Here is a 14,976-nt window from a genome sequence, read left to right as displayed (position 1 = left end):
CTGTTTGGATGTGTTCCTACCATCATTATTTTTACTATGCTTTTTCACTGTTTCTTTCCTTCTCATAGACTGACAGAATATTCTTTACTCAAACTTTGCCCCTTTAGTAGTTCAACAGCCATACACTTTACTCCTACTTTTAGAAATAATTACCCTTACTTTTGTTGTTGTTGGAGTCAGTATTTCCAATGAAACTAATTTTTTTTCCTAGTGGGAACACCAAAAACCCTATTTTGAAGGCAAATGCAAGAAATCAATTATAAAGTCACTTAGTACCACAGTTTTAGACGAAACCAAACAATTCCACTATACCATGTAAAACCAAAAGGAGAACTTTAATAAGCTTTTACGGCACTGCAATTACAGGAACATTAACCCATAACATGCAACAGAAATGATGATGCCTCTTGGACAAAGTTAACAGATAAACTTGACATTACAATCAACATCAACATGTTCTACTGAAAAAAAAAAAATGCAACATTTCACTGCTCAGGTTAGAAAATGCATCTTCTTGCTGCAATCTCAAGTAGCACTTAGAAAATTTGGTTTTCCCTTTCTAACCTCTAAAACACAGTATGATTTTTGTAATGCAATCATACACAATCATTTTCACACTGGAAATAATCACGAGGAATCAACAGGTGGAGATTAATCGACTGATTGATTTCATTGCAATGGTTAATTTGGAGAGGGCTCCTGCAGTATTGTGGATTTCAGATGGGGAAAATCATCAGACCAGGAGTAAAGAGCCTTGGTCTTAAAGTGGGGGAGGGAACATGCAGCGGCACACAGGGCAGGTGCCTGACTTCTGAAGCCAGATGGACACACAAGGCTTGTGGAAATAGTGGTGGCATGGCAGCTCCGTCGCCACCTCCCCCTTCGCATATTCACTGCAACAGATGGGGCAACACATCTCCTGCCCCACCGCACTGTGATCTTCCGTGATCAGGATCTCAGGAAGAGTGTCGATGCTCTCCTTGCTGGCTGGTGGATTGGCCACCTCCACATCCACCGCCAGAGACTCCAAGTGTGCCAAGGCAGTTTCCATTGCCTGGGCCAGGCGTTCTTCAAGTGCCATGTATGTGAGGAACTGAGGATCCACGTAGGAAATGGCTTCGGCTACCCCCAACCCATCCGCGAACCCATCGAAGAGGCTCCAATCCACTTCGAGGTCTTCACTGACACTGGAGTCATCTTCAAGGTTGTTGTTGCCATCCAGCACGAAGACACCAGGCTGCAGAAACTCCTGACCAGAATCATTATCCCCTTCGCTGCTGCTCTCGTTTTCATTGTACTGGAGCCAAGGAACTTCTCCTTCTTCGGGGGATGCCCTTTCCTCTTCCTGGAGAGAGGGCCCTCGAACTTCTTCAAGTTCATTGTTGCCACTGCTGCCAGCACTGGCACCAGCACTGGCATTCACTCTGGCTTGCTCGGCTTCAAGCTCTTCTTTTCCTGGCAGAGTCTCCCAGCTCTCGCCACTGGACGACCGATTTTGCTCCCGACCACGATACTTGCGACGCAGAGCCGCAGTCCACTCTCTGTCACTGTCAGAGTCTTCTTCAAAGTATTTGTAGTAGTCATCGCTGCATGTCCAGAAGTCGGGGTCGGCCACGGTTCGTCGCCGTCTAGGCACCTTTTCGGGCTTCACTTGGTCACTCCTGGCTTCCCTCTTGTCTTCGGGGTACTTCGGCTCAGGGTAGCCACTTGAACCCTCACCTCTGCTCCTTCTTGCCAGGCCATCCAAGCCGCCTTCATCAGCGCTGGCAGTCTCCCTCCACCTGGAAGTGCTATGTGGCATATCATCATCATCATCGGTATCAAAAAAGATTTTTGGTTTCACGCAGTTAGGACTTGTCAGATTTCTGATTTTGGGCCTCACCACCGGTTCCTCTGCGCTCTTTGGAGTGTTTTCCCCACCACAAATACTCACAGGAGCCCTGCTGGGACATGCAGGTAAATTCGGCTCCTGTCTCTCCCTCTCCAGGTTGTTGCTGTTTGTGACCACCTTGCCTTCAGCAGAAGACGGCTGAGAGGCCATGCTATTTGGCTGCAGGAACTCAGCTCTGCTAGCAGAGGACCGTGCTGCAGGGGCTGGGTCTAACTTGTCAAGCTCCTCTCTCACGTCATGGTTAAAACTAGAGAACTGTGAGGCCACCCCAGCCAGAGACCTTGCCCCCTTCTCCGGGTCATACAGCTTCTCATCTTTAAACTTGCCAGTTTTCCCTCTCACTGACACTCGCTCAACAGGCCCAGCCCCCTCCTCCTCACTATCATCTGCCCCGAAACAGTCAACATGTCCATAAGCCATTCCTCTTCTGCTCCCCGAAGCCCTGTACTCTCTGGGCGGGTACCTGGAGTAGTCCTCATTATCAGCATTCAGGCTGGTTCCTGAGCTCTCGCTGTCATCCCAACTACGACGAGTGGTGGAAAACGGTGATCGGCTCCTCTTGGTGGTTTGACTGGGGGCTGATCTGTGCATTGGGACTTCAGATGGCGTCTTTCTCTGCCTGGAAATCCTTTCTTGCTGGCTTGTGGATGGCCTGAAACTGACATAAGCATGCCTTCTTCCATACCTCCTGCCTGTATTGGACTGATACCTTCCTGCTGGCTTGGGCCAGATAGGCTTGCTAGATTCCTGACCCATTTGCTCTATTTAGGAGGGTTTCCAACATGGCTGGGGATTGAGTGGGAAGGCTCCTGCTCCCTGCACACACTTTGGAGATGGAAAGGTCAAATCAAAATAAAGGAGCAGGGAGATTTATTTTCACTTCAGCAGGTAAAGAAAAAAAAAAAAAAGAATAAGGGCCCTTTAAAATTAGTTTCACTTTCTTCTAAGGCCTGGAATAGCATTCAAGTGACTGTCAGGTGTAGACCTGGAACACATTTGCAATGTTGGCAAAATGATTACAAAACTGGGTTTGTAGGAAAGCCAGACTTATGGGAGAATCTGATGGAAGATGGAGGGTGACTGGACATTCAGAAGGTGGGCAAAACACTGGAATTGTGCCAACATGGGAAGAGGAAAGATGGCTGTGGTTTTTTTATGGGGTGCCTGCATTTTTCTGAGCCCTGTAGACATACAGGAGAAATGCAAATTGGAATAGAGTGGAAAATATAGATCACCATCACTATGTATGTGAGAGTGCCTAGTGTCTGTCAGGAGCAGTGGGACGGGTGGAAGGGGACCAGCAATCATGAAGAGGAAAGACTCCTGTGTTTGTAAACGGAAAGGGCTGGTGACAGCAGCATGGGAAAAGGCATGACTGTTGGGCAGAATGAGACCCATTGTGGGTGTGGGTATGAAAATGACAGGCATGGTGTGGCTTCAGAGGAGAGGGGCATGTGAACATATGGCAGAAAGAGAATGCGCATGTGGTTCTGATGTGTGATGGCTGGAGCTCTAGGGAGGGATGCCTACGTTTATGTGTCTGTGGCAGGCCAGGAGGACTATAGTGGCATTGAATGGAGTGTCCTCCGGTTTGTGTGTGTGTTCATCAAAATGGGAGGCAACAATCGAGAAGTGTCAGTGTGAACAAATGCATCAATGCGGAGACATCACTGGAGAGGGACATGCATGTGGCAGGTGGGTGGGCACCAGCAATCAAAGAGCATCTGTATTCATGGATGTGGCGACAGGAAGGGGGGATGTTCCAAGATAGGGATTTATGTGAGTGTGAGTATGTGCATGGCAGGGACCAGTGAAAGAGGCTGTCTAGACATATGTAGCAGACAGGGAGCACCTGAGAGGGGTATGGAAAGAGCGTGTGGGTAAGTATGCATGTTAAGAGGTGTAGGGAAAAGGAGCCAGCAATCCAAGGATATCCTTATGTGTGTCAGTGGCAGGCAAGGGGTAAGGCCTCACAGAGGGTGTGTGTGTGTGTGTGTGTGTGTGTGTGTGTGTGTGTTGTGTTGTATGCTCACCAGAGCATGCAGAGGCACAGGGAGGAGGGGAGGTATGTTTGTGGAAGGTGGTGAGAGGCAGGAAAGGCACCGGAGGGTGGGAGGCTGTGTGTCTGTCAGTCATTCTGTGTCTCTCTCAGGGGAAGGCACTGGGGAGTGTGACAATGTCTGAGAGGGTGTCTGTACATGTGTGTCCAAGCATGTAGGGGGGAGGGGACACTCAGGAACCTTGAGTATGGGGGGCAGCAGTAAGACAGCTGCATTGGAAGGTTTTGGGCATGCGTGAGTGCTTGTGTGTGTGTGCGCGCATGCACGCACACGTGCATGTGCGCCCGGGTACACACACCCGTGTATGTGCGGGCATGTGCGTGTGTGTGTGGGCATGTGCGTGTGTGTGTCCCTGTGCCTGCACGCAAGACACTAGGACGGGAGGGGGTCCGCAATGTCATAATGGGAGAGAGGGAAACGTGTATCAGCTCAAATGGTAGATCCAAACCAATGTGGCAGAGAAGGGGGAGAAAAGAAAGGGAGTGTGGGGATACAGTTTTCCCTGGGAATGATTTGTTTTTCTGACAGCATTTCTTTTCCTGGCCCAATATATTTGCCTAAAAATCTTCATCCTTTACCATTCATTAAAACAACTGCAAAATGGGGAAAGGCCACGGGTCGCTCCACAGAGGAGCCAAGAAGGGAGGCAGGAGGAGAGGGGAGGACAGGCATAGAGGGCCGCGACCACCACTCCCCTCTTGAACAGCGACTCAAGCCACCAGAGCGGGGGCCGGGCAATAGGTAAGGTAGCCAGGGATGGAGGATGAGTCCTAAATCGGGCCAATGGAGGACACAGGCCTCCCTCTTTGGTCAGGTCCCGCGGCCGCCCCACCCCTTCCCGAGGGGTGAGCCTGAAAATCTGTTCGCTAGAGCCCCCCACCCCCACATCCTTACCCTGGTGCCCAGCCACTCGCCCTCATGCTCGGCCACTGGCCCCACCGTCACGTCTGAAGAGATCGAGGAAATAAAGTCTTTCACTCACCCAGTCGCGACCCCGCACGCTCTCGGAAAGAACAGATCTCTCGGACCTCCAACCTCCACGACCGCCAGAGCCGCTGCTCCTGGGGCTCCAGCTCCTCCCCCTCCAGACAGCAGTGGGGCAGGCGCGACTGCGGCGGCGGAAGTGATTGTGGCGTCGCGGCGGCCCGCCCCCTTGATGTGGCGGGGGCGGCAGCTGCTCTCAACAAATCAGGGTGGGCCCGAAAGCATTATTTCATTTGAAATGATGAAATCGTCAAGGATACAGAAAAGGACAGCGAAAAATGTAACCAACAGCCAGCTGTAACAAATGTTAAACATTTCGTCATATACCCTTCTGTTCTGGGGTTTGCATGGTTGCTGTCCTTGCTGTCTGATATAAAGTAAAAGCTGCAAATTCCTTCTGATTCATTCCGATATGAAAGTAATCATATTAATATACCCTATCCTATGTTCTATGTTATGATTTGCAGTGGAAGTATCACTGTATTTAGGGTTGTGGTCAGCAGAAAAATTTTTAACCTGGTGGTTGAAGCAAACTGAACTGTTTATCATACAATTTATTGCTGTTAATCGAGCTTCTCTATCCAGAAGAAATGATCAGTCATTGCAGCACAACATAGCTTCACATCCTTATAATTAAATTGCCCTTTAAAATATTATAGCTATGCCTTTTGGATTTCCACAATTTTACTGAACTCCAAAGTCTTTTTTATATATTGCGCTTTACATGTATCTCTAATACTTGCATCAAATGTAAGACTTACCTTTGTTCACGACAATAGCAAAGCTTTGTTCTTTACTGGGAATAAAATACATAATAGAAGAACAAGGAGTTTTAGGGGTAATAACAGAATAGAAATAGGATGTATAACTTTCAAACCATTGAAGAAATAGCATGTAGAACAAAGGAAAAAAATCATTCTTACAAAATGCAGAAATGGGATGAGAGGCAACAAGAAAGTATGTTAAAAAGGGGGGGGGGCAGAAATAAATCCAGGTATATCAGTGTGTACTAAGGATTAACGTCTCCCATAAAAAAATGTAAAAGCAAACTCTCAATTTAAGCATTTAGTTTTTAGAAATCCAGTTATATGCTGTTTATATGTTTCACCTAAGGCAGCAGTAAGAATGGAAAAATATATTTTCCAGTGAAATACCAGCAGAAAGAAAGGAAAGAAAAAGGTAGAGAAGGAAAGATGGAGGGAGGGGAAAGAAGAAATTTTAGAAAGGAAAAAAGAGAAGGAAAGAAGGAAGGAAAGAGACATGTAGCAATGTTAATATCAGAAAAATTAAGAACTCAAAGTAAAAAGCATTAAAAAAAATCATGTTGTTTCATTCACCAAGAAGATATAGCCAGTAAAATTTATACACCAAATAATGTAATTGTAATTTTAAAATACATGCATTAATATTGTTAGAAATATAGAAATCAGAAAGTCTGCAATTATAGTGGAAGACTTAACCACACTTGTTTTGGTATAAATAGAGTGAATAGACTGCAAAATAAACAGGAATATAGAGAGATTCCACAACCCAATTAATAAGCCTCATCTAATGTATATGTACTTTTGTACTCAAAAAATTATGTATTTTTGTTAAAATATTTCAAATATAAAGTACAGAGAATAAAATATACATTTTTCCACATGTACCTGTTACACAGACCAAGCACATTTTATTTTGTTTGGATCCTCAGATTCTTCTGTTTTTTAAACAAAATATTACAGTTGAATCTCTCACTTTATCCTATTCATCTTATCTCTTTTTCCCAAAAAAGAACCATTTGGAAGTCTCTTTCTTGTGCATGCTTTTTCTTTTTTTATATGTATGTATTTATTTCTAACCAATATACATTATTATTTCATGTATTTTACATTATGTGAATAGCATAATAAATACATCCTCTGGAAACAAATTAAATATTATTATTTTCATTTAATATTTTTTGGAAGTTAGCAATTTGATTCATTTAGATCTAGGTCATACATTTTAACTAATGAATACGATTGTATGAATTTTCCAATATGATATTACTATATCATTGTATGGACTTCTGTTACATGGATTATCTAATTTCTTTATCTTTTTGCCTGCTGATGGACTTGGATTGTTCCTGTTTTGTGCAATTATAAGTGAAGATTTAATGAACATCTTGGCTATGTCTCCTCATGTCCATATTGAAGAGTTTCTCTGAGGCGGTGCTTCGCAACTGGGTAATGGGGTAATGGGGGTTCTGATATATTGATTCCCTCTAGAAAGATGGGCCTGGCTTTACCCTGGGGCTGTTCCCTCTGGCTAAGAGTAGGCTGTCTCTTCATTCCAGTGAGCTGGTAGACATAGTAGCATTTTTAACATGCTCTGATGTGGAAAGGATTGGAAAAAGCTACTCTAGTGCATGTATTTTGAAGCAGAATTTCTGGGTCAAAAGATATGTAGTAGTTAACTAGTGCTGTGTAACAAATTGCCTCAAAACTTAGAAGTTTAAGACAATAGACAGTTATTATAGTTTCACAGGTCACAAACCTATACATGGCTTAGCTGGGTGCCTTTGGCTCTAAGTCTCTCATGAAGTTGCACTCAAGCTGTCATCTGCGCTGCAGTCGCATTCACAGGCAAAATTGTTGTAGGAGGTCCACATCCAAGCTCTTTACGTGGCTGTTGGAAGGCCTCAGAGGATCCACTGCCAAGCTCACTCATGTGGTTGCTGTCTGGCTTCAATTCCTTGTCATGTGGGCCTAGCCATAGGCTTCCTGAGTCTCCTCGCAACCTGGCAGTTGGTGAGAGAGAGCCAGAGAGCAACTAAAGATGGAAGATACAGTTCTTTTATGACTTAAAGTCAAAAGTGACATCCCAAACTTTTGCCATATCCTATTTATTCAAAGTAAGTCAGAGAATTTGTCCACCTAAGATATCAAATTTGTAGGCATGGAATTATTCATAATTAATGTCTTTATTATCCTTTTAGTGTCCACAGGATCAGTAGTGATGGCTCCTCTTTCATTTCTAATATTAGTAATTTTGTCTTCTCTCCCCTTTTCTTGGTCATCCTGGCTAGAGACTTACCAATATTGTTGATCTTTTCAAAAAATCAGCTTTTGGTTTAATTGATATTCTATATTGCTCTATTTTTTCCAATTTCATTTATTTCTGCTACTTTATTATTTCTTTTCTTCTGCTTACTTCAGGTATAATATGCTCTCTTTTTGTAGTTTCTTAACAGCGGAAACTTACATTATCAATTTTAGATCTTTCTCCATTTCTAATGTATGCTTTCAATATTATAAGTTTGTCTCTAAGCACTGCTTTTACTGTATCCCACAAATTTTGGTAAATTCTAGTTTAATTTTTATTTATTTCAAACTTAAAAAAAATTTCTCTTGATACTTCTTCTGAACCCATGTGTTATTTAGAAGTGTGTTGTTTAATCTTCAAATATTTTGAGATTTTCCAGCTATCTTTCTGTTATTGATTTGTAATTTAATTCTGCTGTGGTCTGAGAACACACTGTGTATGATGTCTAATGTTTTAAATTTGTTAAGATGTGTTTTATCACCCAGGATGTGGTCTATCTTGGTGAGTGTTCCATGTGAGCTTGAGAAGAATGTGTATTCTGCTGTTGTTGAATGAAGTAGTCTATAAATGTCAATTAGATCCAGGTGATTGATGATGCAATTCAGTTCAACTATGTCCTTACTGATTTTCTGCCTGCTGGTTCTGTCAATTACTGATAGAGGGGTTTGAAGTCTTCAACTGTAATAGTGGATTCATCTATTTTTTGCTGTGGTCCTACTAGTTTTTGCCTCACATATTTTGATGCTGTTGTCAGGTGCATACACATTAAGAATCGTAACATCTCTTTGGTGAATTGACCCCCTTTATCATTATATAATGTCCGTATTTATCCCTGATAATTTTTCTTGTCCTGAAATATGCTCTGTCTGGAATTAACATAGCTACTCCAGTCTTCTTATTAATGTAAGCATGTAAATCTCTCTTTCATTTACTTCTAATTTGTGTCTTTATATTTCAAATTGCTTTCTGACCTTAAAAAAAAATATCTATTCTGTAGTCTCTGCCTTTTAATTGGTATAGTTAGACCACTCACATTTAAAGTAATTGTTGGTGTAGTTGGATTAATATATACCATATTTGTGACTCTTTCCTGTTTATTGCCGCTGTTTTTTCTCTCTTTTGTGTGTGTGTGTGTCTTTCATTCTTTTTTAACTTTTGGTTGTTCTGGGTCTTCATTGCTGCACAAAGGCTTTCTCTAGTTGCAGCTAGTGGGGGCTACTCTCTAGTAGTGGTGTGTGGGCTGCTTATTGCAGTGGCTTCTCTTGTTGTGGAGCACAGGCTCTAGGCACACAGGTTTCAGTAGTTGCAGCTCCTGGGCTCTAGAGCACAGGCTCAGTAGTTGTGGCACATAGGCTTTGTTGGTCCACGGCTTGTGGGATCTTTCCGGACCAGGGATCAAACCTGTGTCCCCTGCATTGGCAGGCGGATTCTTATCCACTGTGCCACCAGAGAAATCCAGTCTCCCATTCTTTTCATGCCTTTTCTGATTTTAATTGAGAATTTTATATGATTCTATTTTCTCTCTTCTCTTAGAATTTCAACCATAATTCTTGTATTTGCATTTTTAGTGGTTAGCCTGGAGTTAGTAGTATACATTTACAACTGATCCAAACCCACTTTCAAATGACACTGTACCTTTTCAAAGGTAGTGCAGGCACCTTGTGACAGAATATTTCCAATTCCTTTCTCCTATCCTTCATTGCTATCATTTATTTCCCTTATCCATAAGCTATAATCATCTAATACCTTGTTGTTATTATTTTTTAATGAAACTGCTGTTCATTGGATCAGTTAGAACAAGGAAAAGATTTTTATTTATACTTTAATTTATTCCTTCTCAAAATTTCTTCCTTTTTTTTAAAATGCAAATCCAAGTTTCTGACCCATATCATTTTTCTTCTCTCTTAAGAACTTTGAACATTTCTTCAAGGCCGATCTCAGAAGTGATATCCAACACTTTCACCATATTGTATTGATTAAAAGTGAATTACTAAGTCTAGCCCACACTCAAGGGGAGGGGATTATATAAGGGCAGGAGTTACAGGAGGTGGAGGTCATTGGGGCAGAAGGGTGAAGGAGCATTTCAGCTTCAATAGATGTTGCCAGTCTGTCTTCCAAAGTGGTTTTTACCAATTTTTGTCCCACCTGCAGTTTATTCACATCAGTGTTTTCCCACATCCTACCATTCTTGATATCTTCACAATTTAAAATTGTTGTCAATCTTATGAGTATAGAATATTGTTGTTTGACATCGCTTTTTCCTGAAATAACAGAGACGTTAAATATCTTTTCACATTTGTTAGCCACTTAGATTTCTTCCTCTCAGAGTTGTTTGTTCATATATTTTGTCCATTTTTCTATTGGGGTTGTTTTTCTTGTTATTGATTTCTAGGAATTTATATGTTCTGGATACCAGATGTCAGTTATATTTGTACAGTTGCAAATATCTTCTTCTAGCTGGTGTTTTCTTTAAATGTAAATATGAAATTATAAAAGTACTTAAACCACAGGAGAATGTTTTTTATAAGCCTGAAGTAGAGAAGAGCTCTATAAGTTGACAAAATGTATAAGAGCAAGAAAAGGAAAGTTTCAACTTCACAAAAACAAAATGTTCTGACAGGCAAAAAGAGTATATAAATGATTCTAAGGAAATTTAAAAATAAATGAAAACATGGGAGAAATATTTTCTACTGATTGTGCCCAAATATGTGAAGAGCTCCTATAAATCAATAAAATGACCAACAAACCAATGTTAAGATGAACAAAGTGAACAAATAGAAATGTTATTGGAAAGGAAATACAAATGCCATTGCAACAGTTAAGAGGATGTTCATTCATAAAAATAAAATGAGATATCATTTCACCTGTGAGACTGACCAATATAAGAAAGCTTGAAAACACTGTGTGATGGAGGGTGTGGAGCCTCGGGCACCTTCAAATATTGCTGGGGTGAGGGTAGGTATACTGGTAGGGCCCTTGTTGGCAAGTTGGCAATATCTATCAAAATCACTAATGTGTATAGTTTTTGACCCAGAAAGTCTACTTCTAGGAATTCAGTTACAAATATACTTGCACATGATTGAAATGAAATATGTACAATTCTATTCATTGCACCATTGCTTTTAATAGGAAAAGAACAGAAAGTACCTAAATCTTTATCAAAAGAGAAATGAATAATTATTCTGATGGAATACTTACTGTAGAGCAACTAAGATGCAGAATCTAAATCTACATGTGTCACAGTGGATACATCTGATAAACAATATTGAATGAAAAAAAAAAAAAGATGTCAGAAGATATTCGCAGTATAATGCACTGTGTGTGCTAAGTTGTGTCCAGCTCCTTGTGATCCCATGGACTGTAACCCACCAGGCTCCTCTGTCTATGGAACTTTCCAGGCAAGAATACTGGAGTGGGTTGCCATTTCCTACTCCAGGGGATCTTCCTGACCCAGGGAGTGAACCCGCATCTCTTGAGTCTCCTGCATTGTCAGGCGGGTTCTTTACCACAAGCACCACCTGGGAAGCATATATAATAGCGTTTATATATGTTTTTAAAACACATAGAGGACACATAGGTTAAGAATTGCTCTTTCAGAGAACTGTTTATTTTATCACTAAGAAATGATCCTCCTTGATTCTAATGTTTTCAGTATTACAGTCAATCTTGTCAATGACCCTGCTACCCAGTTTTCTTTTGATAATAACTTTTCAGTATATTTTTACTCATCCTTTCTTTAAAATATTTTAAGGTAATATCTTTATAACTATATGTAAATATATATGTAATTTTAGATATACTCATAAAGGAAATCCTATGTGCACATTTGTAAAATTATAGCCTTCTTTCTAATTTTACTTCTTTCCCTTCTCTGTCTATATCACCACTCCCCACAACCTATATCAATAACCTATATCAATAATTCATTATTTCACTTTTTCATACCTGTATAATCATATACAGATATATATATATATATATATATTTATACATGTGCAGTACATGTGTGGGTTTTTATTTGTCCTTTTTTATTAAAATGAGATTTTATATATATATATATATATATATATCATCACCTCTTGCTGCTCTCACTCAGTAACACTCCCTGAATCAATTGGTATAACTCTAATTACTAACCTTCAATGGCTGCCTGGTATTTCATGATATGGATGTACCATAATCTATTCAGCCATCAACCTATCAATAGGTCATTTTTATTTCCAAGGTTTTTTAATGCTGCAACAAGGCTGGATTAATGCTGCAACAAACGTCTATGGACGTATAGGTCCTTATGTGCCAGGGTTTTTATTTCTACAGAATGATGTCCCAGAAGTAGAATTGCTAGGTCAAATTATATATATATATATATTTAAATTTTAGTAGATGGCACTGGATTGTTTTCCCCAAAGACGGTAGCCCTCCCTGTTTCCACCAGCAAAATGTGACCTGCAGCATGGCTAACATGACTGATCGTGAACCAGAGATTCCTGACCCATGCTGAGCCAACTGAACTTTCTTCCTATGGATATGAAACTCAAAAGAGACACACAGAGACTGGGAAGATCGAAGTGGAGTCATGTTCACATCAATCAACTCTGAAAACCACCCCAGTATCTTTCAAATACAGTCTTACTTTTTGCCCAAGTTAGCCACAGTTGAGTTGTGTTGCTTACAACCAACAGAAACTTATAAACTCTTAAATCTGGTCCAAAACTCAGCCTTGATCTCAGATACAGATTCAGTTCTGACCCAGGCCACAGACTCAGTTCTTACCCCAGTCAGAAACAGAGGGCCATTCCTGGCCCCAGACTTCACTGACCCTGCTTGGCATCTCTCTGAGGGGTGCTCCTCACTGCAAGGGGGCAGGTGAGCTAGTGGGTACATTTCCTCTAGAGCCTGGAACCCAAAAGTTAAGGCTTCTCTGTGGTAACAAATATGCTGATCACTTTGGAGACAGAGGGGAATTTCTGGTGAAGAATAATTGTAAAATCTAAGTCAGAGATATTTTGGGGGCCTCTGGGTTGCAGGGAATAAGGGATCAAAAGGGAACGCAGTGGGAGATGGGATCGGGGGTTTGGTTTGTGGAGGGAGAGAATGAGCACATGAATTCTGGGCCTAGCTCAAGAAAGTCAGGACAGAGCAGGGATGTGGGGAGGACCAGGCATCTGGAGCTGGATGTGGCTGGACTGAGTTGCTTGCTAGAGCCTAGGGGGAGGGGTCCTAAGGAGAAAGAGATCCTGTGCCCTGGGATGGGCAAAAGGAGTTGCCATCAAGAGACGTCGAAGCAGCCTACAGCCCAGCAGCCTCCTCCTTTGTCTGTCCCAACCATCTGGCACTGCCTAGGCCAGCGGCTGGGCCCCTATGCCACCTGGCCCTCTCCCCCATGTCCTGACTTCCCACAGGCCCCCAAAGCCACCTGCCTCCTCCTTTTTTCCCTCCAACCACCCCCCTCCCCTTCATCTTTTCCCCTGGCTCAGCTTCCCTTTGCGTGCCTCCTGCTGAGTTTCAGGGATTAGGGCTGTCTACTGTGGGACACGGCTCCCTTCTCTTCTCTCCAGAGCCCAGAAGCTCTTGCCAAGATCTGGTCCCAGCCCTACCTCAAGGATCTCTGGCAGGAAACATGGCAAAGCTTGCTGGGAGTGTGGCTGGAGAGGCAAGCCTGCATCGGGAGGGGACTAACATTTGTCAGGACGCCAGGTACTTTACTTATACTCTCTCATTGCATCTTCAGAGCAAGCTGGTAAGGTCACAATTCTTATGTTCAGGTGGGGAAGCTGCAGCTCAGCGATTATAAGGGCTTTTGTCCAAGGCTAAAGGGAGCCCAGCTGGAATTTGAAACTGGCACTGTTGACTCCAAGGCCAGCTACTTCCAGGCTTAAGGTGAGAGGAATGAGGAGGTCTTGCTGCTGCTGCTGCTGCTGCTGCTGCTGCGTTGCTTCAGTTGTGTCCAACTCTGTGCGACCCCAGAGACGGCAGCCCACCAGGCTCCCCCGTCCCTGGGATTCTCCAGGCAAGAACACTGGAATGGGTTGCCGTTTCCTTCTCCAATGCATGAAAGTGAAAAGTGAAAGTGAAGTCGCTCAGTTGTGTCCGACTCTTAGTGACCCCATGGACTGCAGCCCACAAGGCTCCTCCATCCATGGGATTTTCCAAGCAAGAGTACTGGAGTGGGGTGCCATTGCCTTCTCCTGAGGAGCTCTTAGTTCCTGACTAAAAGGGAAACCTACCAGGTAGGGAGTGGAGGCTTAGAGCTGCTTACTGGATCCATGGCTGGGATCCCGGTACTGAGCTGCAGGGAGTGAGTAAAGAAGGCTCATGGGGCCAGGATGCTGGCCCAGCTATAGAGGCAGAGAACAGGTTCCCCTCAGCCCTACTCTACAGCCTTGACTCAGGCAGTGCTGGGCCACTGTCTTTCCATAGCATTTCCCCTCAACTCTGGGTGCCTTTGTGCTTCCCTCTACAAGGACAGAAGGCAGCAGCTTGTGATGGTGGGAGATGGCTGAGGTGGGGGAGAGTTGGAGGGAGGACCGGGCAGACTCAAAAGGCCAGTTTTATATAGTCAGTTCAGGCAAGAACTCCAAATTTCCCCTCCCATGGCCTCACTCTTCCCATCTTGGCAATGGAGAGATTGTATTAGCAGATGGCTGAAACCCATGGCAGCTCTGCCAGTGTGTGTGTGTGGTGGGGTCTGCCTAGAGAGGAAAGTGCTGTGGCCATGTCTGCAGGGAGAGCTTGCCCACAGAACATGATTAGGGGAGTGCCAAGGGGGAGTCAGGGAGAGTCTGGAAGATGCATCAATGGCTGGCACAGGAAGAGCTCCTCTGGGGCCTGCCTGAGATCCTAGCCCTGCCCCTGGCTGCCCTCTTCACAGTAGAGGGGTGGGGGATAAGCAAATTGAGAGCCAAAGTTATGAAAATGTGTCTTTGAAAATGATACTAGGGGAAGTGCCTAAAAGGGCTGTAAACACTTCTG

The 14,976-nt window shown here is 43.1% G+C and overlaps 1 protein-coding gene across 2 annotated transcripts; it reads right to left on the bottom strand.

The window, feature by feature from the left end:
• Positions 1–362: 362 nt before the first annotated feature.
• On the bottom strand, positions 363–5,022 carry PJA1 (praja ring finger ubiquitin ligase 1). Of its 2 annotated transcripts, none has more exons than XM_068962609.1 (2): positions 4,934–5,022; positions 363–2,549 (listed from the first exon to the last, which is right to left on the bottom strand). In XM_068962609.1, exon 2 carries the CDS (start codon positions 2,480–2,482, stop codon positions 761–763), a length of 1,722 nt encoding a protein of 573 aa, XP_068818710.1. In that variant the 5' UTR covers positions 2,483–2,549; positions 4,934–5,022; the 3' UTR covers positions 363–760. The 2 variants fall into 2 exon arrangements, with proteins under 2 accessions (XP_068818710.1, XP_068818711.1); XM_068962610.1 differs by lacking the exon at positions 4,934–5,022 and having other exon boundaries at positions 363–1,790; positions 2,355–2,647.
• Between the last annotated feature and the right edge of the window lie 9,954 nt (positions 5,023–14,976).

This window comes from Capricornis sumatraensis, chromosome X (assembly GCF_032405125.1).
Source record: "Capricornis sumatraensis isolate serow.1 chromosome X, serow.2, whole genome shotgun sequence".
Taxonomy (NCBI): Eukaryota; Metazoa; Chordata; class Mammalia; order Artiodactyla; family Bovidae; genus Capricornis; species Capricornis sumatraensis.
This window is presented reverse-complemented; position numbering and strand designations above follow the sequence as displayed.